Below are 26,243 nucleotides of genomic sequence, written 5' to 3'. Positions count from 1 at the left end.
TGCCTGCGGTTGCAGGGGGAAGATTCCGTCGACCCACGGGAGATTTCTTCAGGGCTCCTGGTGCAGAGAGGAGGCAGGCTACCCCCAGAGCATGCACCACCTGGAAACAGTCGAGAAAGCTGGCAGGATGAAGCGATACAAGGTTGCTAGTAGTCGTCTTGCTACTTTGTTGCGGTTTTGCAGGCGTCTAGAGCAGTCGGCGGTCGATCCTTTGGCAGAAGGTGAAGAGGGAGATGCAGAGGAACTCTGATGAGCTCTTGCATTCTTTATCTGGTGAGACCCTAAATAGCCAGAAAAGGAGGTTTGGCTACCTAGGAAGGAGGATTGGCTACCAAGAGAGGTAAGAGCCTATCAGAAGGAGCCTCTGACGTCACCTGCTGGCACTGGCCACTCAGAGCAGTCCAGTGTGCCACAAACACCTCTGTTTCCAAGATGGCAGAGGTCTGGGACACACTGGAGGATCTCTGGGCACCTCCCCTGGGAGGTGCAGGTCAGGGGAGTGGTCACTCCCCTTTCCTTTGTCCAGTTTCCCATCAGAGCAGGGCTGGGGGATCCCTGAACTGGTGTAGACTGGCTTATGCAGAGATGGGCACCATCTGTGCCCATCAAAGCATTTCCAGAGGCTGGGTGAGGCTACTCCTCCTCAGCCTTCACACCTATTTCCAAAGGGAGAGGGTGTTACACCCTCTCTCAGAGGAAATCCTTTGTTCTGCCTTCCTGGGCCAGGGCTGCCTGGACCCCAGGAGGGCAGAAACCTGTCTGAGGGGTTGGCAGCAGCAGCAGCTGCAGTGGACACCCCGGAAAGGCAGTTTGGCAGTACCCGGGTTCTGTGCTAGAGACCCAGGGGATCATGGAATTGTCCCCCCAATGCCAGAACGGCATTGGGGGGACAATTCCATGATCTTAGACATGTTACATGGCCATGTTCGGAGTTACCATTGTGACACTGTACATAGGTAGTGACCTATGTACAGTGCACGCGTGTAATGGTGTCCCCACACTCACAAAGTCCGGAGAATTTGCCCTGAACGATGTGGGGGCACCTTGGCTAGTGCCAGGGTGCCCACACACTAAATAACTTTGCACCCAACCTTCACCAGGTGAAGGTTAGACATATAGGTGACTTATAAGTTACTTAGGTGCAGTGGTAAATGGCTGTGAAATAACGTGGACGTTATTTCACTCAGGCTGCACTGGCAGGCCTGTGTAAGAAATGTCAGAGCTCCCTATGGGTGGCAAAAGAAATGCTGCAGCCCATAGGGATCTCCTGGAACCCCAATACCCTGGGGCCCTCAGTACCATATACTAGGGAATTATATGGGTGTACCAGTATGCCAATGTGAATTGGTTAAATTGGTCACTAGCCTGTTAGTGACAAATTTGGAAAGCAGAGAGAACATAACCACTGAGGTTCTGGTTAGCAGAGCCTCAGTGAGACAGTTAGGCATCACACAGGGAACACACATATAGGCCACAAACTTATGAGCACTGGGGTCCTGGCTAGCAGAATCCCAGTGACACATAACAAACACACTGACAACATAGGGTTTTCACTATGAGCACTGGGCCTTGGCTAGCAGGATCCCAGTGAGACAGTGAAAACACCCTGACATATACTCACAAACAGGCCAAAAGTGGGGGTAACAAGGCTAGAAAGAGGCTACTTTCTCACAATAGAGACCAAAACTAGTAGGCTGCGCCTGGAGATACACTTGTAAATATATAGGTTCAATTATTTCTGGGACAAGGGTACTCCCATGAATAGTAATATATCAGATCGAAAATGTATGTTGTGATGATTTAATAGGATCAAATTCTGAATTATGGGATGTAATAGCACCTGCATTCAAATAAAAAAATTTTTTAAAAAAATGTTTAAATCGTTTTTACCCCTTCCACCCCTAATCCACAAAGTCAGAAGTGAAGGTCGGATCTCCACTTTTTTCTTGCCAGTAAAGCACTTACAAACCTGCATGGCGAGAAGAGTGGCTGGTGTCCCTCCGACTTTTCTCTCTACCGCCCTCAATGCAGGCAGTGTTTCTTGGTGGAGACGGCAGTTTGAATGTGGGCTTTCATCTATGGGACCACCAACATCTAAATACAGAGACGGACAGTCTCGGCGGCGGATGGGTTTTCAGTCATAAAGTAGACGGCGGGACCATTACTGCCAACATCTAAATCAGGCCCAAAGTTACTGATCTGTAACTCCAGAAGTCAATAATTGCCATCTTTGATAGATTTACATTCTAGAATTAATCCCCGTTGTCAGACTGGGAACCCTCTCTTTCAATGTTAACCCAGCAATGTACTTATTTATCCATTTACATTGCCTAACATCTAAACTTTTTCTTACTATCCACTTTATTATGCATGGCCCAAACTACAGCCACTCAGAAACCACCTCACCCAATTGTTCTCCTGCCTGAGGATTCCAACAGTCAGATTTTCTATATAGTACTTACTTTACTACTATGACCTTAAGCCTCATGACTAGGGGAGGTGGGCTGGCTGCTTGTGAAACATGCCAATGCTAGGGAACTAGAGTTACAGGTAAGTAACTTCATTTCTTCTCCAGCATTGACTTGCAGATGAGGCTTACCTTATACAAAAAGAGTTATGAGCGCCGCTCAACCCATGGCTGCCTCCTTGTCGTCTGCACATCAATACAATAATCCTTGCAAAATCATGAGTCGTCCTCCACATTGCTGCCTTGCAAATGTCAATTGAGGACGTTCCTGTGAATAAGGCAGTTGTTGTCTCCATAGCTCATCGAATGTGCACTCATTGATTTTGACAATTACCTTTTCATTGAATTACGTGCAGTCGTAATACATGACACAATCCATTTTGCAACAGTCAGTTTGGTGACCGCTTTTCCTTCATTTCCTGAATCATATGCTACCAAACGCTGATCTGATTATCTAGAGTCTTTTGTAGCTTGCAAATAAAATGTTAAACATTGTTTAGTATCCAACGCAAACACTGCTCTGTAACTGTACTTGGATTTACAAAAAGATGTCAGCAATGTGATTGCTTCAAATGAAAAGACGTCAGCGTTTTTGGAATGAATCGTGGATTATGTATTAAAGTCACTTTTTCCTTCAAGAATGGAGATATGGTTCTTTGCAGCTTAAAGCTTGCAACTCACCGACTGGAGAAGCTGAAGTAATCGGCGAAAGAAAACCAGTCTTCCATGTTAAATTCTTTATGGATGCTTTATGAATAGGCTCAAACGATGCCATCAGCTCAGTCAGCAGCACAATGTTTAGCTCCCATTCTTGAGCCAGCTTTTGCGCAGGAGGACATTTTCTAAACAAGACTCTCATAAACTTCTTAATCATTCTTTAAATACAACGTAGCTTTATTTGAAGTTCCTGAAAATCTTGAAATGGAGGCCAAGTGGACCTTTATCGACATGTATGATAGTCTTTATTTCGCAAGGTGTAACAGATAGAACAACAATTTATATGGAGCCATCTTTAGCGGATCTACTTTTCCTGCTCGTGCTCATTCTACAAATCATTTCCATTTTAGACTGTACGTCTTCCCTGTTTAAGGTGCTCTTGTTTCCTTTAGCACCTGCCGACACTCCTCAGGAACATTTAGGTGATCAAATTCTAAGTCCTGACGAGCCGTACTGTCAGGTGAAGCGATTCTGGGTCGTGGTGAAGTAGCTGTGTCTCACTCTTCAGGAGCAGATTGACACGCAGCTTGAACTTCACAGGTTTGGCTACCCTCAACTCCCATTGATATGCATACCAAGGCTAATGGAACCATGCAGGCGCCACATCTCTCTCCTCATCTTACACAATACTCTTTAGATCAATTGTATTGGTGTGTATGCATTCACACACTTCTCAGTCCAGTCTACTGTAAGGGTAACCCTCAAGTGCCTGGGCAAAACCACCTGCTTGAAACTTCTTGCACTTGCAATATCAGTCTGTTGCAAACATGTCCCGCTCTGGTTTGCCTCACTAGTAAAATACCAAATTCAACTGATTGTAGGTTGTATCCCATTTGTGGGTGTCTGCATAATGTCTGCTCAGCTCATCTGCTATATCGTTGAGCTTTCCCGGTATGTGTTCTGCTGAGAGGAAAATATTGCTTGGATCACCCCTTTCCACATATTCGGTACTTCCTTTCGAAAGTTGCCTTGATTTTCCATATTGTTCCATATTGCTTCTGAATATAATACAGAGTTGTTGTATTATCTGTCTTGATCATAACATGCAGATTTTTCACAACGGGCAAGAAAGCTTTCAAAGCTAGTCTTACTGCCCTTAACTCCAATACATTAATGTGCCATTTTAATTCCTCTTTTGTCCCTACACCATTTATCCGATTTTTGTCCAAATACACTCCCCATCCTGTTAGAGAAGCATCTGTTTCCAGAAAAAGTTGTGGTTTCTGCAGATGGAATATCTGACCTTTGAAGATGTTCTCCTCCTGCTTCCACCATCTCAATGCTTTCTTCATGAAAATAATTATAATTACTTGGACTATATTGTTTAGTCTTCCACACATTTGTTGCCACTCCTCGTCCAACTGCTCCTGAATGATACTCATTCTGAGCCGACAATGTGGAATCAGCAGAATGCAAGAAGACATTATTTCTAGCAGAGGTTTTTGCACTCTCACTGATGTTTCCGTCTTTTCCATCAGTAAACTGTCCTATGCCCTCAGTTTTTTGCCTCTCTCCAGCAAAGGGTATACCACCTATGTCTCCATCATTATCCTTTTTTCCAGAAACACAAAGGGCCACATTACAAGAGTGGCAGTCTTCAGACCGCCACACTCGTGGTGGCGGACAGGACTGCCACTCTCGTGGAGTTCCCCCTGCCACATTAAAACCCTGTCGGTCAGACCACCAAGGAACCTCCTAGAATCTGGCGGTGGTGGAGTTCGTAATCCGCCAGGGCAGTGCTGCATGCAACGCTGCCCTGTGGATTCCGACCGTGTTCTCCGCCAGCCTTTTCATGGTGGTAACAACGCCATGAAAAGGCTGGCGGAGAACAGGTGCAGGGAGCCACAGGAGGGCCCCTGCACTGCCAATGCACTTGGCATGGGCAGTACACGGGGCCCATGCCCAGTACCATTGCAGACAGTGAGCATTGCAAGGTTGCTGGTGCACTTCGCGGGCTATAGCATTGCCTCCAGCTCGATTATGAGCCTGAGGCAATGCTGCAGCCTGTTTCCCGCCAGGCCGGCGGGCGAAAATCACAGTTTCTGTCCACCGACCTAGCATGAAACTCTTAATAACTCCAGATGAGTGGTTGCCATGAAGGCAGTGGCCACCTTGTTGGGAGTTTGGCAGACGGGCTTTCCCGTTCGCCAAACTCCTAATGAGGCCCAAAATCTTTCCTTGGCTGTAAATGTGACTGATTTATGTTGATCACTATCCTAGCCTCAGAACTGCTTCCATTTCCAAATTGGTCATTCTCTGTGCAGTCTGAAAGCTATCTGCCTTTACGAGCCAGTCCTCTAGCTATGGATATACCATACTTTGTTGCCTTCTTAAGTAAGCTGCAATTGGAGACATACATTCTGTGAAAACTCAAGGTGCTACCCCGAGCCTGAAAGTAAGGGATTTGTACCTACCTGGAATCAATGGTGCCTTCTGTGTTTTTCTCTTATTGGCCTATTGAACTAAGTATCATTTAAGTCTACCGAAAACAAATATCCTTTCCCTATGAATGACAAAAATCAATGTTACTATCCTGAAACTCTGGTTTCTCATCAATTTGTTTAGTGCTCAGAAATCTAATATTGAATGCCAATCTCCTGACTTTTAATAGAGAAAGAACCTCAAGTAGAAGTCCATGCTCCTCTAGTTTTATGGCACATTCTCAATAGCCTCTTTCCCTATGTATCTGATTCAGTACCTGCAAATGCTGTGTTTGTCTGTGATTGATAGTATAGGTGGTGGACCCTCTGCAAACTCCAGAGTATGCCCGTCTTGCAACATCCAAGCTTCACCTGTCTGTTGTTATTTGCTGTCATCCTCCTAAGAAATGTCACATTTGTCCTCTCACTGGAAGCTGAATCTGAGAGGAAATTATGTCTGGAAAGTCATGTCCTGCCTCATTTATTGTCAAATTTTGATGACTGGCAGCCTCGTCTTCATCTATCCTGTCTGCTACCTCTGTTATCTTTGCTGGCCATATGTCCCATACTGACAATATGCGCACTACTGGGAGTCTGGGCTTGGGACTTCTGTTGGATGACAAGTGGTGAACAGATGTGTTGCCAGCGGAATGGAGGTACAGATTCATAGGGAATAACATCATCATCCTTGAACTGCTCTCTGTGGTGGTGGCTTCCATGATTCAGGGGAATTTTTAGGGAAACTGAAGCATTTCCTTTTGTCAGAAAGCTGGTCGAGCCCCGTGAGTAAACATCCAGCGACATACCCACAAACCCTTAGGTTGCTTAGAATGTTACGTGTCTTAAGAAGAACATGACGTCCACAACAAAGTTTCTGTGGGTAGAAGAATGACATAGCTTGCTCATTTTAGGTGGAAAGCACCCTGAAAAGTGATGTCAGAGGCACCAGAGGCAGAGAGGGAAATGGCAATCCTTTCTGTAACGCCTTTGGGCAAAGGATACCCAGGCTGAATGAGCTAGCAGAGAATGAGGATGTGTGTAAATGGCGCACAGCTCCGTACAGGCCGTGTAGCAGCTGAACTGTGGAGTTTGTGTTGTGGGCCTGGAAGATCGGGAAGTCATAGTAGTGGGTAGAAAGGAGTGTGTATGTGGTAGCATTTGTAGCAAAAATGATGAAACAATGGAGAGCCGCTGAAAGGTTTTAACGTGAGAAAACTATTGAAGGGTAAAGCAGGTCTGTTGTGAATGGGCGAGGAATCACAGTGGAAATATTGGTTCGAATTGTAACTTCCCCAGGATATGTTTGCACGTATTTGTATGAGGCCCGCTTGTTCAGATGTCCATTCTTGATGTCCTTTTATGGGGCAAATTAACTAGGTGAGCTGGCAGTAAAGAGAGAGGGCATCAAGGGTGGTTCAGAAGATCAGTACTGGACAGAGGCGGTCACGGTTGCCGTCATTATTTCAAAGTGAAAGCCAGATCAGACCAGTAACAGCACCAATGTCTTTCTGAGTAGGTGTCAGGATGAGAGTGTGTCTGACGAGTACATTGAAGCAATATGGCCGTAAGGCCTCCGGAGCCAAAGGCTCGTAAGGAAGGGAGTTCACTAAGTCACTGACCAGGCTCCAGCTCAGAAATGTTCTCATGAGATGTCTGCGGCATTGTGGCTTTGAGTAAAAGTAGTAAAGTACCCATTCATACCAAACAAGGGGGCACTGGAGGCAGCGAAAGCTGATGTGCCCGAGGACAGCACCCAGAAGGTGAGACGTTGGAAGCCCAGTTCTTTTAAGCACTTTGTATACACAGTCATGAAAAGTGTGCTAATCTGAGTGGTACAACGATTCCTCATAGTCCAAAGTTTCCCACCCTTGCTTTGCAAGACAGAGAGGCAATGCACAGCCAAGGAGCCTGACCGCCCATGGCTGAAAGCGCTCAATGGGGCAGAGGCTGAGGCACGTGGACTACCACTAGAGGACTCCGGGCTGATTACCCCACATCTAAAAGTCATCAAAGGTGGTTTTTTGTGCAGGCGAGGTTCCCCCTGGCAGGCTCACTCTCGGCTCAGCAACCATGGCTACTAATAGGTGTGAGGGATGCCCATAAGGCCACACTAAGATAAAAGTAGAAACTCATCTTCCCCGGCCATTCAAAGGGATGTTTTTTGTTTCTGTCACGTGCACAGTAAGAAAGATGCGCGCGCCCCTTACTCAGGTGCTGGTAGAGGGGAAGAGAGGAGGCAATTGCGAGCTATGGTGTTAAGATGACCCGGACGCTAATGAGTGTAGAAGCAGCTGTTACTGGGTAACGTTTCCAGGAGAGGTCGGTTCAGCTTCGAGGCTGCTTAGATACGGTGGTATCAAGATGTCTCCTGATTGCACTAACTAGCAAGGTAGTCGGGGTCCACTTAGCAAAGAAGGTTAAAGTTCAAAGGTCACATGTTCCTCTTTTAGCTACTAGGACAATGGCTAAGGGCTGGGCAAAAGAAAAGAGCTGAGAAGGGTTTGTTGGTGAATCCCACCTCAGTCAAAAGGTCAGGGCGTTGCTAGGAGGGACAAAAATCTACTGTAACCAACCTTGTGGTACACACTTAGGCCCTGATTTATACTTTTTCATGCAAAACTGCATTGGTGCAGTTTTGTGTTAAAAAGTATAGCGCCAGCTTGCACCATTCCAGGATGCCAGCCGGGTGACACATTTATGGAATGACGCAATCCGGCGCAAAGGGTGGGCTAATGTCTTGGAAAATGACGTTGGCCGAGTGGGAGTTTCGGTATGGAAGAATGGTGTTTTGCACCAAAAAATGACGTTAGGCTGGTTCGAGTAAAAAAAGATGACTCTAACCAGCCTAGCGTCATTTCTTGACACAATCCCATCTATACCACATGACTCCTGTCTTATGAAAGTCAGGCGTCATGCCCACCATCCCAATGGCCAGCACAGGGGACAAGGGTCCCCGATGAATGGCCATTGCACCCAGTGCCATGTGAGGGGGGGGGGGGCATTGTAGGGCCCCCAATGGCACTTTAAAATGTTTTTAAAAATACTTACCTCTACTTACCTGGGATGGGGTCCCCCATCCTGTGGTGTCCCTCTGCTGTGGGTGGGGTTGTTCCTGGGGGTTGGGGAGGACACCTGTGGGCTCTTTCCATAGTATCTGACCATGGAAATGGGTCCACAGGTCCCCTAACGCCTGCCCAAACCCAGGAGTTAAATAATGGCGCTAAGCAGGCTTAGCGCCGTTATTTAGGCCCGCCTCCCTCTGGTGCACCATTTTTGCACTGGAGGATAAATAAGGTGCTAGGGCCTTGGAGTCATTTTTTGGATGGGAACACCCACCTTGCATCTCATTGACGCAATGTGGTTTCACACATCCAAAAAATTACTTTAACTCCAATGTTTTGGCGCTAGACTAGTCTAGCATCAAAATATAACTATGGAGTTAAGGTTGCACTGAATTAGCATCAAATAAAATTATGCTAACTCAGCACAAACAGAGTATAAATCTGGGCCTAGGTTGGGTGTTTGGTACATTCTTTGAGCTTCGCTCAGGGGGGCTCCTTCTTGTATGATAAGATGTAAATATTCCAAATGCAGATTTTGGTCGCCAAAGTTTGTAGCACCTTCATTTCTTCCTAGGCCCTGTTATTTCACGTGTCTATGTTATTGTGAGTGCACCTGAAGTTGTGATAATAACTGTTTGAAGTGACCTGGTAAGTTGGGGGGTGGCAGGAGCTGAAGTGGCAGAACTGTCCTTTACAACATGTTTTAAAACACAGCTGTAACATGCCCAGAAAAGTTTTTGGCACAGCTAACTTTGTAAAAGGGTTTGCTATCATTAGCAAATATGATCCATCAAGCACAGAAAAGGTGAATTCTAACTGAGGACAATGTAAAAGATTTTAGTGTGTGTGTGTGTGTGTGTGTGTGTGAGTGTGTATGTATTTGTGCATGTGCATGTTTGTACCCGTGTGTGTGCCTGTATATCTTATTGTGCACGTGTGTGTAGTTGTGTGGGCATGTATGTGCATTATGGGGGTTGCTTGGGGTGTGTTTTTGAGGGTATTTAAAGGTGTGTGTTGTAAAAAATAAATTATTTACAATGGGAATGAGTGCCTTTGTGTGGTTTTGTGTGGATACTATGCAACAAAGCCTTTTCTGTAACAACAATGAGGTCTGTAAATACGTATAACCACTATGTCCATAGCTGAGGACTAACAGATAAGAAAAAGCAACACAGTTATCATTCCACATATGCAGAGAGCGTCTGAGGCATTTGTAGGTCAGGACTGACAGCGCAGCTGTCGCCAGACATAGTGTGATCAACCTATAAAGGAGCTTTCATGAGTACTACAGAGAGAGGCTTTGGCTCCGCTCACAAATTTGTAGCGAAGGGTACGTTTTGATTTGGCAGACATTGTCTGCTTCCCCAAAAGAGTGCTTGCCTCTATGTAACTGCGATCATTATTACATATTCTTTGTTCACTCAGCTGCCTGAGCCAGCATCAGTATGGTTGCCTGGAGAAGGCTCGCCAACAGGTATAAAGTATCAAGCGTACAAAGGAATAGAGAGAGACACTTCAGGGGGCAAACACGTCACTGTAAAAGTGTCCTAGATAAGAACATCATTTATGTGTTTGTTTTTTTAAGTCAGCAGCACAAACTGGAGATCAGTCATGAGGAATGCAATGCTGTTTTCCAGTTCCAGCGCCGTCCCAGTCCATCATTAACTTTAGACTTCTGAGTGCATTTGTGTGTTTGAAAGCAGAATGGTAAGTCCCATGCAACTGTAACCTTCGTGCACTTTTACATATTTTATTTCTTTTTAATTCCTACATTGTTGCTGTTACTAAACCTCACAGTCTCTTCAATCTCTCACTATTTTTTCATGTTTCCATCCACTGCTCAAGCTTTTTTTTTTGACGTAGGCATTGCAGTAGGCCCTCAAGTTATTGTTTTGTGGGAAAGACAGTAACATCACACCAACACTTTTTTTGACGAGCTGAATGCGATGCTTGGTGGTTTCGCCCAAGTCTAGGAGTTTGCGCATATATGCTGGGCCGGGTCTGGTGCTTGGAGCTTTGTTTCTGTAAATGTAAATGCAGTGGCAGAGTAAAAGTGTGCACTTCTGTCCTACAGGAATCTTCTGCGTTTTGCGCTTAGAAGAGCACTCCTCTCTATAAGGCGCTCTGTTAGGGGCATTTTAAGCCAATACTGCCTGCCACATGTGCATTTTTGAGTGTGCACCGGTGTGTACTGTTGTTTGGATATTCTTTGTGGGTTTGTGTTTCAAGTGGTGTCTATCTCTTTGGGTCATAATCTGCATCAATTTTTCAACGTGCAGTGCACGGGTAATTTAAATTTCTTTGGCGGCCACGAAAAGGTTGTTGCCGTCACTGACGTATCAACACAGAAGACATGATCACACGAACGTAGCGCAATTCCGGGCAGTCCAGGAAATCGGTACATGCAACTTTATGTGTAGGGAGTGGGACAGAATGTCTTTAAAACCCATGAACACGTCATAAGCATCAGAAACAGGATACGTGTCCAAACAGCCTGAGACACGGAGTTGTCGGGGAAGACGGCTCAAATGCCTGCCCATGTTGGTTCTTCCTATAGCATCATAAAGTTCAAAGTCAAATGTAGGGCTTTCAAAAATCCACATAAACAAGCTTATCCTGCTATTACATTGAGCAATGGCTATTTGTCTCAACGTCCTATTTAAATAGAAGAGCCTGTGGTTTATTCAACTGGAGGTGCTTGTTAATCGCACACATTCTGCACTGTGTACTCGGACGTTCTGATAACTGCCCTGGGATGTGCAGTATCTTGTCCAAATGTCCCCTTAAACAGTGCAAATTCAAAATTAGTTGTGTGTTGGGTTAACACCAATGATCGTCTACATTGTTTAACGGGATACCAGGTAAATTACCTGCGATTCATCACTATTTAACCTGATATATGGCTGTACAGCAAATTTTGCACAATTTAACCCTTTGTTCTGTAACCACAAATCCACCTCTAACATTTGATACACGCACCCCACTTCTGCCATTTATAAAACAGGGTTTTACTATTACCCGGTATAATGGCACTCAAGACGTCCTGTTTAAAAAACAGGTCATTTCGCATGACCAAGTACATAATATGATACCAACAGTATGAATACCAATAGAATAATGGAAAACACTTTTTTTTTTTTAAATGAATGCTGCAGCCGCTCCAGGGAAAAATACTATAACCAATTACTCTCTGATCACAATATAAATATCATTGCCTATATAATTTCCGCTTTTGGCAGCCCTTTTTCTACTACAGAAAAGCAAGTTAATTTTGTTGGATAATGAATATTGCATTTCATTTGTAAGTATATGAAAAATATATCTGTTACATAATTGCCTGGCATGGTGAAGTAACTGCCGGTTGGCCCAATGGGTTAATTTACATGCTCCTGAAATCCTTGCGTGAGTTGTGGGTCACTCGGTGGCAAAAGCATACTTATTTTGCAGAGAGAGAAACCGAGTAATTAAGTTCATTGTGGCTTTAGAAATCACATATTCTAATGATTACTTGCCCGCATGGTGCGATCCTGGACGAATGATACTCAATTCTGTCTTCACAGTGCTATCGAAATGTAAAAAGCATAAACGCTCCAGAACAGGTGCGCTGCAAACTTGTAACTTCTATTGCAAAAAGCTGCTCTAGTTAGTAGTATTAGATTATTTGAGTCAATACATAACCATGAAAGTCCAATAAAATCAGAAATCGTCAAAGAACATCAATCTTTAAAGTAAAAAAAAACAGGAAGTTATAAAAGAACGAGTTACTTACCTTCAGTAACACATTATCTAGTATAGACTATATCTAGCTGCAGATTTATTACCTTTGAATTTCCCAGGCTGAATCCCGAAACTTTTTGTTGAGCAATACCCCTGCTTGCACCATAGGGTGTCTCCATTCAGTTCCACATGGAGTCGTAATCGCAGGTGCCGGATGTGACATCGCCGTCACCTATATCTATACAGCAAGTGTCAGTTTTTTCACAACTTTCTGCGCCAGGAGTGCACAGCCATGAAAAGAAATGACAATTGTGTGTCCAATGTAGGGCCATAAACAGGGATCACCCTGATAGTAGCAAATGAGTCCGCAGAGCAGGGAGGCATGGGTGGGTGTAAGGAATCTGCAGCTAGTTATAGTCTCTACCAGGTAATGCGTTACCGAAGGTAAGTAACTTGTTCATCTGATAGAGAATTCTAGCTGCAGATTCCTTACCTTTGAATAGATGCCCAAGCCATGTCCTCCTGGTGATCGCCTGGGAACAAATGTTGTAAATTAGAAAGTACTGCAGGACCGAATGGGAGAAATACCAGTCCCGGCAGACCTGAGTGTCCAGGCAGTAGTATTTGGCAAATGTGTGCAGGGACGCCCACATTTCTGCCTGACAGATGTTCTGGACTGGGACGCCATGACCTAATGCAGTGATCGCAGCTTTTCCTCTGGTGGAATGGGCTCGTAAGCTCTCAGGAGGCTGGTTTTTAGCCAGAGCATAGCAGGTTTTTATACAGAGAATGACCCAGCATGAAAGGTTCGCTTTTGGACTGCCCGATCTTTCTTTGCTCCCACATATCCCACAAAGAGTTGGTCATCCACCCGGAACTCTTTGTGCAGTCAAAGTAGAACAACAATGCTCTTCTTGGGTCCAGCCAGTGGAGTTGATCCTCTTCCTTAGAGGGATGTAGGGGAGCAAAGAGGGTGAGCAGAGTTAGAGTCTGTCCCAAATGAAATGGGGTCACCACCTTTGGGAGAAAAGAGTCACGGGTGAGAAGCACCATTTTACCAGGAAACACTGTGATATATGGAGACTTGGATGACAAGGTCTGCAGCTCACCCACCCTCTGGGTAGATGTTATGGCCACAAGAAAGGCTGTTTTGATGGTGAGCAGCTTGACGGGACAGTTATGAAGTGGCTCAAATGGAGAACACATCAGAAGTGTAAGAACCAAGCTCGGTCCCAATGAGGCATAATGAAGGGCGCAGAAGGAAACATACGTTCAAGCCCTTTTAGAAACCAATTTACAACAGGGAACTTAAACAAAGAGGGTTGATCAGGCAGCTGCAGAAAAGTGGATAAAGCAGACAGCTAGTCCTTAAGAGTGCCCAGAGCAGAGCCCTGCTGGGCAAGGGACAGAATGAAAAGAAGAATATCAGAGTGAGAAGCAGAAAGAGGATCTAAAGACTTCTCTGTACAATATTTTACACATTTTTGCCAATGGCAGGCATATACCATTTTGTGGAGGGATGCCTGGCTGCTAAAACAACATAAAATACTTCGGAAGGACAGTTGAAGACTGTCAACTGTTGCCACTCAATCTCAACATATGAAAGTCCATAGTTGACAGGTTCGGATGAAGAACTTTCCCCCTGCTGCTGCGTCAGAAGATCCTCCCAAAGGGGCAGCCTGATCAGAGGATCGATGCTCATTTTCAGAAGCTCAGGATACCAGACTCTCCATGCCCATTCCAGAGCCACAAGGATTACTTGGACCCAGTCGTTCTTGATCCTCTTGAGAACTCTGGGAACGAGTGATATGGACGGCAAGGCGTATAGCAGGCCTGAGCTCCACTCGCGAAGAAAACCATTGCAGAGTGATTACTGCCATGGGAACTCCAATGCACAATACTACTCACATTGCTCGTTCTCTTCAGAGGCGAACAGATCTAACCAAGGCTCTTCCTAATGCTGAAAGAGTCCTTTCACCACCTCCGAGTGGAGACAGCATTTTTTGAATCGCTGGGCATGTATGGCTGTGTTCGTCCGCCTTGGCATTCAGAGAACCTGCCAAGGTTATGCCCTGCTGTTCAGCCATGTCCAGAGACACAGGGCCTCTTGACAAAGGGTCCACAACCCCACCTTGCCCTGCTTGTTGCAGTACCACATGACAGTAGTGTTGTCAGCAAATACCTGCACTAACTTCCCCTTGACAGAGGAAAGAAATGCTTTAAATGCTAGCCGGATTGGCCAGAGCTCCAGCAGATTGATGTGGAGTCTGGATTCTGCCGGAGACCAGAGTCCGCAGAACTCTACCTCTCCCAGATGGACACCTCATCCCAGAGTTGACACATCTGTCACTACTGTGAGGTCTGGTTGGGGAAGGGAGAGGAGTCTGCCTTTGACCCAATCTCAGTTCATATTCCACCACTGCAGGTCTTTAGCAGTTCCCTCTGAGATCTGGGCCATGTCGGAGAGATTTCCCTGCAGCTGCACCCACAGGAACTTCAGGTCCCACTGCAGAGCCTGCTATTGCCATCTTGAAGGATTTACCACCAGGATGCAGAAGGCCTTGAGGCCCAGCAGCCTCAGAGTAAGTCTCATCGAAACGAAGGATAGAGGCTGAAATATTGGTATCCGAACCTTAATATACTGGACTCGCTGCTCAGGAGGATAAGCCTGAAACAGCACTGTGTCCAGAATGGGTCCTAAGAAAGAGAGCATCTGAGAGGGGTCAGGTGTGACTTCAGCATGTTTATAGTGAACGCCAGTGAATGCATAAGGTTTGCCGTATTCTGGAGGTGGGAGACGACAGTTTGGGGCGAGTCTGCCTTCAACAGCCAGTCGTCGAGGTAGAGGAAGACTGAAACCCCTAAGCTGCGCAGATGAGCTGCGACCACCGCCATCACCTTGGTGAAAACCAAGGGGCGCTGGAAGGCCAAATGGGAGCACAAGTGCTCAAGGCCTACCTTGAACCGCAGGTAAGGTCTGTGGGTAAGCACAATGGGTATGTGAAAATATGCATCCTGTAAATCCAGCGCTACCAACCAGTATCCTTGGTCGCAGCAGACAAGACCTGAGCTAACAAGAGCTTCTTGAAATTCTCCTTCTTGAGGAAGAGACAGACAGTCTGTAGGTCTAGAATAGGGTGAAGACCCTTGTTATTTTGGGGTATCAGAAAGTAGCGGGAATAACAACCACTGCCTACTTTTGATATTGGGACCCTTTTTATGGCTCCCTTGGCTAAGAGACATATAACTTCTTCTCGTACCAGAGACAAATGATCCTCTGCCAGCCATTCGAAAATTGGCAGTATTGGGGAGGAAAGGATTGGCAAGGCAGGACATAGCCCTTCCAAATGATTTGCAGAAGCCACGCGTCCAATGTAATGAACTGCCACTGGAGGAGATGAAGTTGAATTCTCCCTCCAACTGGACAAGCAAGGCCGTGCAGAATCGAACTAGGAGGGCCTGGAGGCTGTAGGTACTGGGGGCTGGGTGGCGGATGACTTCCGGCTTTCAGACCCTCTCAGGGGCCACTGGGCCCACATCCTCGCATTGCTTGGGAAGCTTGCACAGGACGGTGGCTGATATAGGATTGGTGAGGTAGTACGCCTCTTTGGTGACCACGAAAGGGGCAAAAGGCAGACTGTGGAAGAGGTGTCGCTGAGCTGCCCAATAACTTGGCCATAGCCCGAGAGTCCTTAAAGGGCTCAGCTCAGAGTCTGTCTACTCGCCAAACAAGCAAGTCCTGTCGAAGGGCATGTCCATAAGGTTTGCCTGGACATCCCCCAAAAAGCCAGATGTTCTCAGCCATATGTGCCGCCCTAAGGCCACCGTTGACGAAACTGCTTTTCCAGTGAGTCAATAATATCCAGGCCACACCTAATGGGGAACTTTGCTGCATATCCCCCGTCTTTCACCGCTTGGGAGAAGATGGCCCAAGTCTCCTCCAGGACGTGTGGCAGCACTTGCGCAACTGTGTCCCATAAGGTGTGAAAAACAGCCCAATAACCATGAGATGTTCACCAGCCTCAATGCCAGGCTGGTGAAAGAAAACATCTTCTTCCCAAGCTGGTCTAGCCTCTTGGATTACCTGTCTAGAGGAGCAGAAGGGAATGTGCAGTGGGAAGTTGAGGCTTGGACTACCAAGCTCTCAGGGATGGGGGTCTGGCTGAGGAAACTAGGGTAGCTCAGTGCAAGGCAATGGTGGTGAGCAATCGTCCTATTTACAGGAGCCCCTGTGCTGGGCTTGAACAAAGTTCTCAGCAGGACATCAGTAAGTGCCTCATTAAAGGGCAGTAGGAGTTCGGAAGTCGAAACCCCAGGCTGAAGCACTTCAGCCTAGAGGTTTGTCTTGGGGGCCACCAAGGACAGTTCGAGGTCGAGGACCTCCGCTGCCCTACGCATGACCAGTGCATAAGAAGCTCCCTCCTCCGTAGCCACAGTGGAGGGAGTGAGCAAGCTAGTATCTGGAGAGGTGGGCAGTCCACTGTCCTCTCCTAGTTCCTCATACTAGTCCATAGACCTCTCTAACTAAAGTTCTAAAGGGTCCAATTACCCTTACTAATCTTCCTCCATGTCTGGCTGCTGAAAATAATGCTTAGGCAACGATCTGGCACCGTCGGTGCTGGAATCAGCATCATGCAATGCCGTTTCAGCTCTGGACCGTCTGGAATCAAAATGGGGTTGGTGCCATTGGCGTCGTGACGGGAGCTGGAGAAGGTCGCGTGGGTATGACCAGCACCGATCCAGATTCAGATCCACAAGACACCATCAGATCTGACGCCGAAGCCACTGGCTCGGAACCAGATTGGGCCTCCTACCCAGTGTGGCCCGAAGACGCGCCAAAGGGGTCAGCCCTCTCAAATATGCAGCACATGGCCTTGTAAAAGTATTTTAGCTGAGTGGGAGTTTCTCCGGCTCCCAGAAAAGGAGGGAGGCATGGAGTCAGACCTGCCATCGATTCTGTGGAACCATTCCTGGAACGCTGATGTTCTGAACACATAGCGTTAGCCAACAGACAAGGTGAAGTCAAAGTCAGTTTAGACATCTACTTCTTTTTGTTCCCCTTTCCCAAGTGCCCTGAGGAGCTTGAGTGGGAAGAAGAGGACTTGGGGCTCCTGGGGCAGTCCCACAACCTTTTCCTTGACCAAAACCGTGACCTCCTGGAATTTGCGCCAGATGACATTGACTACCAGGCCGCAAGCAGCTTCAGGAACCGCTCCCTCAAAGCCTTTGGTGGCATGGCCTGGCAGTCCGAGCACGCCTTTGAGTCGTGGTCATGCTCGAGACACCATAGGTAGACAAGGTGAGGATCAGTAACCAACATGGCACAATGACAGGTGCCACATGGCTTGAATCCTACCTTTCTAGATGTCACATGGACACACTTTACAAAAATACATGACAAAATGTTGAAAAAGTCTGTAAAAAAACAAAAGTGGTGCAGCTCTTTCCAGGTCTGCGCTAACTAGTGCAGACAGAAAAGAACTCATGTCAGCACACCTGGGTGGCGCCTATATAGGTGACCGGGACATCACATCCAGCACTAATGATGCCGTGAATGTCACGCCACCCGACAGCGCACGCAGGGGTGTTGGTCAAGCAAAAGTTCCCAGACCCAGCCTGACGCCTGGGAAATTTAAAGGTAAGGAATCTGCAGCTACTGGTCTCTATCAGACTGATAAGCGCAACAGTCATGTAATAATCACAATTCATAAAACAACATCAGACTTACAAACATAAGAAACCAAACAGTTATAAAGTGACTAGTGCAGTAGTCATGTAGACAGACCATAAACAAGAAAATCACATGTAGAAATTCGGCACCAGCAAATGCAGTATTCTTTAAGATAAACCGAGCCTAAGATCATATCACTCAATGGACGTTCTGTATGTTGTCATTTGCTGGATCCATTTGTCCCTGCGGATTATTTCCAGACTGTTTCCACTGTCCGAGAGATACCATCCGCATTCCCATTACCAGTTTTGTATCAATTTGTTAAAGAACCCGCCTCAGACAGTGCATGGTTTTGTCAAGACCCACAGGATACCTAAACAAATTTTATCTGCGTATTGCACAAATCCCACATGGACTCATGGTCTTTTGTAATTATCAGGCTCCATTTGTGAGCAACGCTCTGGTATATGTTAATAATAAAACCTCCTTTACGGTCTGCTATGACTACTAACGCAATCATGCAAAGCTCAGTCAAAAAATTCCAATAGTGACTTTTGCAATACAGAAATTGTTGATCCTGTGACACCACCATAAAATTGTTGGTCCATGTGGCTCAAATGATTGTAACTTCTTGAGATATGGCACATAAATACTAAAGTATTGGTAGATCTTAAGATGGCCACCACTGTTGCATGCATTCACCTGGTATGACACTGACACTTCCTGCATGCTTAGAGCGCATGCTTTACTCCATCAGGCAGATTTTAAAAAAAGACTCAGGAGGACCAAGGGTGGTCCCGACATCTGAGTAGCTTTGAGGGTCCCCCATTCAGAAATAAAATACTCCATATTGAGCATGAGTAAATATCTAGTACGTCCCCTACATCAGAGATGAGATACATGTGGTGTGGTGAGGGAGGAACTTATTCTTTCCAGTACTTTGCAGGCAGATAATGATCCGGACAAACTTTTTGTCGGTGTCCATAATGGTGTGGTGGTTTGACCGTCACAGCGTGTACGTTTTTACAGGTTGGGTAACAAACGTAGAGTCTTACACTTGGTGTGTATAATATAATGTGGTAACGGTGTTGCATGTAATGCACTTAGTGACCTGCATTATACAGAGACTTGCTTCATGGGTTTAACACACACATGCAGTGATCTGCGATGGGAATATACCCTGCGTTGGTGTTATGTAATGATGAAGGGGTACTGGAGTTTAGATATAAGAAGGACAGATATAAGAAATCATCGACATCTCATTATCAGTACTAATCAATTAAGTTAGCGGAGGCCTAGCCACTAGAGAGGCCAGATTGCTTAGGAGCATGGTGTTACATACATATTTAATAGAGATGTAGGTTCGCTCACTATGATTAGGTACAAGCGGTGCACGATGTAAAGAATTAAGTGACCTCTTGATTATACTTGTAATTTTGGGCTCTGTTTGACTGATATAGATAACCAAGGCATGGGAGGTATTTGAGGTTAGGGAGCTTGGAAGACATAATTTCAAGGGCCCATGACCTTAAAAGGACGGTCCTTCTGGGTAAGGATCCTTGGTAACTTCACTTGCAGGGACAAAATCTGAGTCTGGGTCCATTTGAGATGACGCTTCCAGGTGAGGACTTCCTAGTCAAAGCTCCTTTGGGCGACATCACTTACAGAGCTCATAACAAGGAAGTGATGATGCTTCATCTTCACAGCCGTTGGATGACTGACGGCACTGGCCATGAAGCAAGACTTCTAGATCAAAGATCGTAGGAGACATCACTTCTAGATTATGAGCCTTGGGTGATGTCAATTTCACGTCAGGGCTCATATGTAATTTCACTTTTGAGTCGGGGCTTATGGGTGACATCATTGACAGGGTGGGACTTACAGGACAGTTGTCCTTGGGTGACGTCACTTAAGGGTAATGGCGTTCAGATGTCACATCACTACCGGTGTGTGACACCTGCCACATTATGGCACATTATGCAAACCACGCCTACGTCTGAATTTGATGGAAGGTATCCCATCCTACAACTACCAGAAAAGAAAGTCTTGTGTGTATCTATGATTCTGTGACATGCATCCAGAATTGCTACCCTTTTGGGTCTCTGAGTGTGCAGGGTGAGTCTGAAATAAGTGATTTAAGGAAGGAAGCATTAGCTGTTAGGTGCCCATTGCTTAGGACTTTCTGTTTCACATGGTTCAGGAGACATAGAACAACGTCTTGGGAGGAGGGGTGAGAGCATATTAGTAAATACTAGAATGACTCCTGAAGATAAGGCCAAGTTACAGAGTCGCAGAGCATATGAAGGGGAGAGATAAGGTCAGCAAGTCCTAGGGTACATGTGAAACCACACCTATGAGTCTTAGAGTCGAATCCAGGATATTTATGGAATTCAGTAAGTCCCAGATTCCATCAAATATATGATTCAAGTCTGGGGAGTCCTAGAATGTGGCCCCTAGGAGGTTAAATAGGGTATGGGAGTTCTGCAGAGGTCCCCCTGCATATGAGACCCAGTTTGTGAGTCCCAGGGTGTTCCCTGTGAGACTAGACCAGGCTATTGATTGCAGCCCCTAGATATGAAATGGGGTCACAGAGTCCTAGAATGGCCAAAGGAGCTGAGACCAAGATAGTCCAGAAGTGCAGCAGGAGATGACATCAGGCCATTGAGTTATAGAGAGGCTCCATCAGATAAGGTCAAGTTAGTGAGATCTAGAGACACTCTTGGAAGATGAATTCAGAAAATATATATTTATATGTGATCACACTACATGCAGGTACCTCACTCTGTCTGATATATCTCCCATATCATATCTCTCACAAGATGACAACCATTTCACCAGTGCAGTGGTATACCTGCTGTGCCTGGTGTCTTTTCTGTGCTAACTATATAGCTTGTGCGATGTATCCAACACATGGAACACTCCTCAGGTCAGAGATCCCTCTCTCATAATGTGCCTTGTTTTTCACAACTTTGTTGAGTATCTTAGTCTGCATAAAGTAGCACATTTGTGCCACATGTCGCACCCCACTCAGGCCTCAAACTGTTCTAAGTATCCCCCACTGTGACACATCTCACACTGCCATTTCTGCTGTCCCGGATCCCTCCAATTCCATATAACTAGTTTGTCAAGTGTCTCAGACTGCCCCAGAATGCTCATGTGCTTCTTTCTCCTTCTGTGCAAGGTGTTCACTCTATATTATCTCCTTATAATGTGTCAGTTATCTCATGTTGACCTTGCCTCTTCTGTTCCCAGTATTTAACCTTGTGCCAAATCTTACCTCCGCAAGGTATCTCATCCCATCCACTGTATGCTCTGAGCCGCTTGTCTCCAGGTCCAGGCCCCCCCAGTGTAGGTGCATCTGCACTGCTGTGTAGTTGTTAGGCAGGCCTTTGGTGATCCTCATGGAAGGGGGCAAATCAATCTGCACTGAGAGGAAAATCAATAACGAAGAGCCATGAATACCTGCTTGTCAAATGCGACAACCTGAAACTCCAGCCCAAACCCTGCCAAGGCCAACCCCACAAGCCTAGCATAAAACCATCCTCATCCCCAACATATCTGGAACACACATAACTCAAAATCCCAACTCCATGACAACCACATTACTTAATCCCACACATTATCCCAGTTTCCCTAATCCTAACCCATCGTCACTAACAACAATACCAGCTTGCAAACCCCCACCACCTTTTTACACCTAACCCCTCTTTAAACCATACTGTACCACAAATCAACTCTCAATGTCGACCCCAACTTGGACCCCATCTTCATCCTGACCCTTATTTCCATTAGACCCATCAACTTCTTCCTGTGGTTGAGCCAAGCAGAACCCTCTGATAAGCTTCACAGTCTGAGGCAAATCGAACTGATACATTAATACCTTCCTTCTGAGGACAATCAAAATGCAACCCTGAATGCCACCACAAACTCACATCAGCACAGTATGTGCAAACCTTGGTGGGCGAGATTGTGGCATTTGATTCCTTCAGCAGGATTCCAGACATAGCCAGAGTGCACCTTTCTGGAGGATAGTCATGCAAGTGAACCCCTCAGAAGAGGCCCGGACAGAGCAGGTGCAACTTAGATGAGTCAGCCACAACAGGTGTGACCCTTACAAGTGGCTAGGTCATAGAAGGTTGGGATGATTGCGGCTAAGTTGGCCAACCCGTCCAGTTTTCTGCAGGTTTGTCCCACATGTTAAGCTGCTGAGAAAGGTTTCCTTCTCAAGTGGCTTTGAGATAAAATGAGGTTGCCTGGAAAGCTGCAATAGGCCTTGCGGATGACACCTGTGTCCAGTAGCCCGACAACACTTGCTGTTGTGTGGAAGTGTCTGTCTGGGAGAGCAATGTTTTTAGAGCAATGTGTATAGGATGGACATGCTGAGGCACAGAGGGTGTCCTATCAAACATTGGGACAGTACTCTTAACAATAATGTAGTACAATCTTAGAAGCACCTCTACATTTAGGAATGCAAATGAGGAGCATAAAAAATCTACACAGAATAGCCCCTGGGATAGCAGAGGAAATGTCCTTAAATAGCAGGGGGGGGAAACTAAGGCATTTAATGGGATATTACATTGAGTATTATCCACATTAGATATTTATAATTATATAGCAACAAGTCTAGTTTTGGGGGCCAGGTTTGATTTTCAAGTTTCCTTGTTGTGGTTTATGAGGCTATTAGTCAGAGACCTAATACACTTTCTTTCCTGTGTACAAGTTTGCACTCTAGTGAAGAAATTGCCAGTCACCCTCACAAACATATTATCCAGGATGAGACAGTGTCCAATCTCATGGTCTACTCACCAACATTTGGTATAGTGACAAAGTCCTTGGAGCAATCAGCATTGCGTTGCAATTTAATCAAACTGTTTGATTTTGGGCAAATACTGCTCCTCTTGTGCCTCTGTTCTTTCACCTTCTGTTTTGTGAGAACTTCAAAGCAGGCCTAATACACGCAACAAGCACCAAGAAGGCAGTCCAACAGTAGACCGAGAGTGGTTTTCACTGATATGTGCTTATATTTTCATGGCAGCAACCATATATTTGACCAATAATATCCACCTGTTTTTAAATTGGTTCTGACTGATGAAATATGTTAACATAGTCTTTAATTTCAAGTTCTGCCCTTCGTCTCGCCTTGAGTACAATAAAGGTGTGTGAAAATATAAACCTTCTAAACGTCCCAGAAAGCAAATTCCCAAATAATACAGTTAGTCAAACTCTCAGTAACAAGTGGCCCCTGATTTGGGCGTTGGGTTCCAGTCCTGTGTTCTTCTCACACACACTTTTATCCTAATTCTTGATTCTCGCAAACTTGGAAAAAAGGAGAACAAAGGACTAAGGTTGAGAAGTGACTGCCCAAGATCAACAAGTTAGTCATATAGGTAGGCCAGTTTATAATTTCCAAACTGCCCACTACACCACCGCAGGTGGGATGGGACACGGTAGAAGGCAGAATCTGACATGTGAGTGTGACTGGGTTGTGGGTAGTACTTGATTATTGCTGGGTAACCCAGTTATTCACTGTGTACACTTGACTGTACAAGGGTAGCAATCAGGGGTGATTACAGGAGGTGGCGGGGATTTAAACACAGTCAGCGTAATATTCAGACATGCATGTAACTTTGAAAGATCTAAGGGCCTAATTTAGAGGAGAGGAGTATAGAAATAAACCTCCAAAAAGTATTCGCAACCAGTTAGCCTGCAATTAAACATCTTCTCCATGCGCATTAGTGTCTCCCCATGTGGACTGTTCTGCAAAGTGATAGTGAAAATGTTATCTATCCCAGTTGTGGAAAGGGAGCACCTTAACAGGGGCTTGGACGGAGCAGTTATGCAGGTCGGGGGGGGGGGGGGGTTGCTTGTGGCAAGATGCATCTCAGTAGGGGCTCAGAACGGGAGGGGTTGCACCTTGGTGTGGTGGACGGTGTGATTGGAGGGGCCAAGACAAAGTAAGTGGCCACCGTGGCGGAGTTCGTTGCGCCTCAGCAGGGGCCCGAACACAAAGCCAGACTGGAAACTAAAATCAGCCTAGCAAAAATGGTCAAACCAGCAAGACTCTGCAGGAGGCAACTAGAATGAGGTCATGAGAGCAGGGTTGCAGGATGGCACCACATCCTAATCTAAAGCCAGCACCTGCCCTTCAGCCCACAGAGACAATTCCAGCCATGCCCGGACACAACTTGCGCTACTTTGGTGGGTTCGCCCGTGGCATGTGGGCGCTTGAGCAGCGTTGTTGGGACCAGTGGTAATTAAGCGATGTTGAAAGAGCCCCTGCGGGAGTCAGTCAGTCAGTGCTTAATTTGTGCTTGTTGTTTCCAATGCGGAGCACAGGCACTTATTTTTGAGAGACAGCACTTATTTTTCTGCCTCAAACATTTACTGCGAGCAAGAGACACATAGATAAGACGGAGGAAGAGAAAAACGAAAAAGCGTCACAAAGGAACAAAGCAGAAAGCTGCAAGAGTGAACTGAAGGGGGAGGGAGTGGCTTTAAATGGATCGAAGAGGCCCGAGATGGCTTCAGGATTACACTGCCATGGGTGTAGGAAGTGTGGGAAATGTGCAGGATGTATCCCCCCCCTTCCAGATTTTGGAGTGTGGGGGAAACCGGGAACGAGGGTGGGGGGACAAGGGGACAAAAGAATTTCCCCTCTCACGTCTATGATTCACAGGGCCCTTAGCGCGCAAAAGCGCTACTTATAATGGCCCTGCCCTTGAACTGCTGACCTGCCTCCAATCAACAATCTGGTGGTCACAGAATGAAGGTAAAACAGGAGGCCCATTTTGCCCCTTTGTTTGTCCTGTTTACAGCTGTGAATTAAGGGCCCATGAGAACAAAGAGAGCGAGGAGGGGAGGTGTGATTGCGTCGGGTCCGATTGTTTTTAAGGCACCACCTGTAGTTTCCTTTAAGAGAAGCCTGAATGAATTGTTGAGGCATCTCCATTTAATACTCCCCAAGACATCTTAATCACACTCTTTTGACTGTCAGTGTTTTGATGTGGACTGGGCACCAAGAGTATAGATTAGATGTTTAATACAAGCGAACGTTCAAAATCAATGTTTTGATTATCAGTGAAATGTTGGCCTGGGAGAAGTGGTGTTTTGCACAATTTGTGGGGAAACGCGGCAATAATGTGTCAGAACCTTACATTAAGGACTATCATATTGTTATTTTTAACAAAAGACCTATTCCCTCACATTTAGCCAAGCTAAAATAGCTCGCCGTGAATGTCAAACCTCAGCTCTGTTGGAAATCAGCCCCTGAAAATATGCCTGCCTGCTGCAAAGTGCAGCGGTCCTTTCTCTTAAAGTTCAGCAGTCGTGTTTAAACGTGCACGTTCTGTCACATGTGACGGTGCTGCTATGGGACTCTTGTTATGTCCTTTTCGTATCAGAGAAGGGTCTGTCTGTGAAAAAACGACGAGTGTCTGACTTCAGGGCTTAAGAGCAGTAGATGCCGAGTTGAACCCCAAGTCACACAGAAAGGATGACTCTAATGCAGAACTGACGTGATTTTTCAACACAATTTCACATTAGTGTAGAATACATATTTTTTTATGTTCTTTCCCTTGTTAAAACAAGTTTGCAACTTTTTGTCTTGTTCCCTTTTTAAGGTTTGTATCATATGATCCATAATTGCCTCTAACTTTTTCTGTGGATGAATTTGTTTTACTAATCACTCTGTCTGCAGTTACATTTGTTGCATTGCTGTCTTTCTGCCTGATGTCTAGTCAGAAAGTACCAAATATATCATTTGACAATTCTTTTTCTTCAGTCATTTACAGGTACACACCACAAACTGGGTTTTGAGTGCAGCTGCTACCTAATATTAGGAATGGAAGACAAGCATTCAAATTATCTATTTCGCAAGGAGGAAATGGTGAAGTGACCTTACCATAGCTCAAACCTTTGGCCTGCAATCTGCACACAGCTCTCAGGAAATAATTCTCTCCCCTCCGAGTTATCCTACATGCATTTAAAGGGTCATAATTGCGGCAAAACACTGTGCCTAGACTGCATAATGGCAATATCTATATTAGGATAATGGTGCTGAGAAAGTATTCTTGACTAGAGTTGCTTTTGACAATTCGATCTGTACCAGTGGTTAACATATGTGGCAGATATAGCATATCATTCAAAACCACTGTACTGGTAAATATTACATCGCCCGACTACTACAGCAG

The 26,243-nt window shown here is 45.7% G+C and overlaps 1 protein-coding gene across 2 annotated transcripts in view; it reads right to left on the bottom strand.

The window, feature by feature from the left end:
* Positions 1-26,243, bottom strand: part of CA6 (carbonic anhydrase 6) — a 231,446-nt gene that overhangs the window by 43,559 nt on the left and 161,644 nt on the right. For both annotated transcript variants that reach the window (XM_069241154.1, XM_069241153.1), the window contains exon 3: positions 21,332-21,480. In XM_069241154.1, coding sequence (XP_069097255.1) covers positions 21,332-21,480 — 149 coding nt within the window. The remainder of the gene's footprint in view (positions 1-21,331; positions 21,481-26,243) is intronic.

Source organism: Pleurodeles waltl, chromosome 6 (assembly GCF_031143425.1).
Source record: "Pleurodeles waltl isolate 20211129_DDA chromosome 6, aPleWal1.hap1.20221129, whole genome shotgun sequence".
Lineage (NCBI taxonomy): Eukaryota > Metazoa > Chordata > Amphibia > Caudata > Salamandridae > Pleurodeles > Pleurodeles waltl.
Note: the sequence above shows the minus strand (reverse complement) of the source record. Positions and strands in the feature narration are given on the sequence as shown.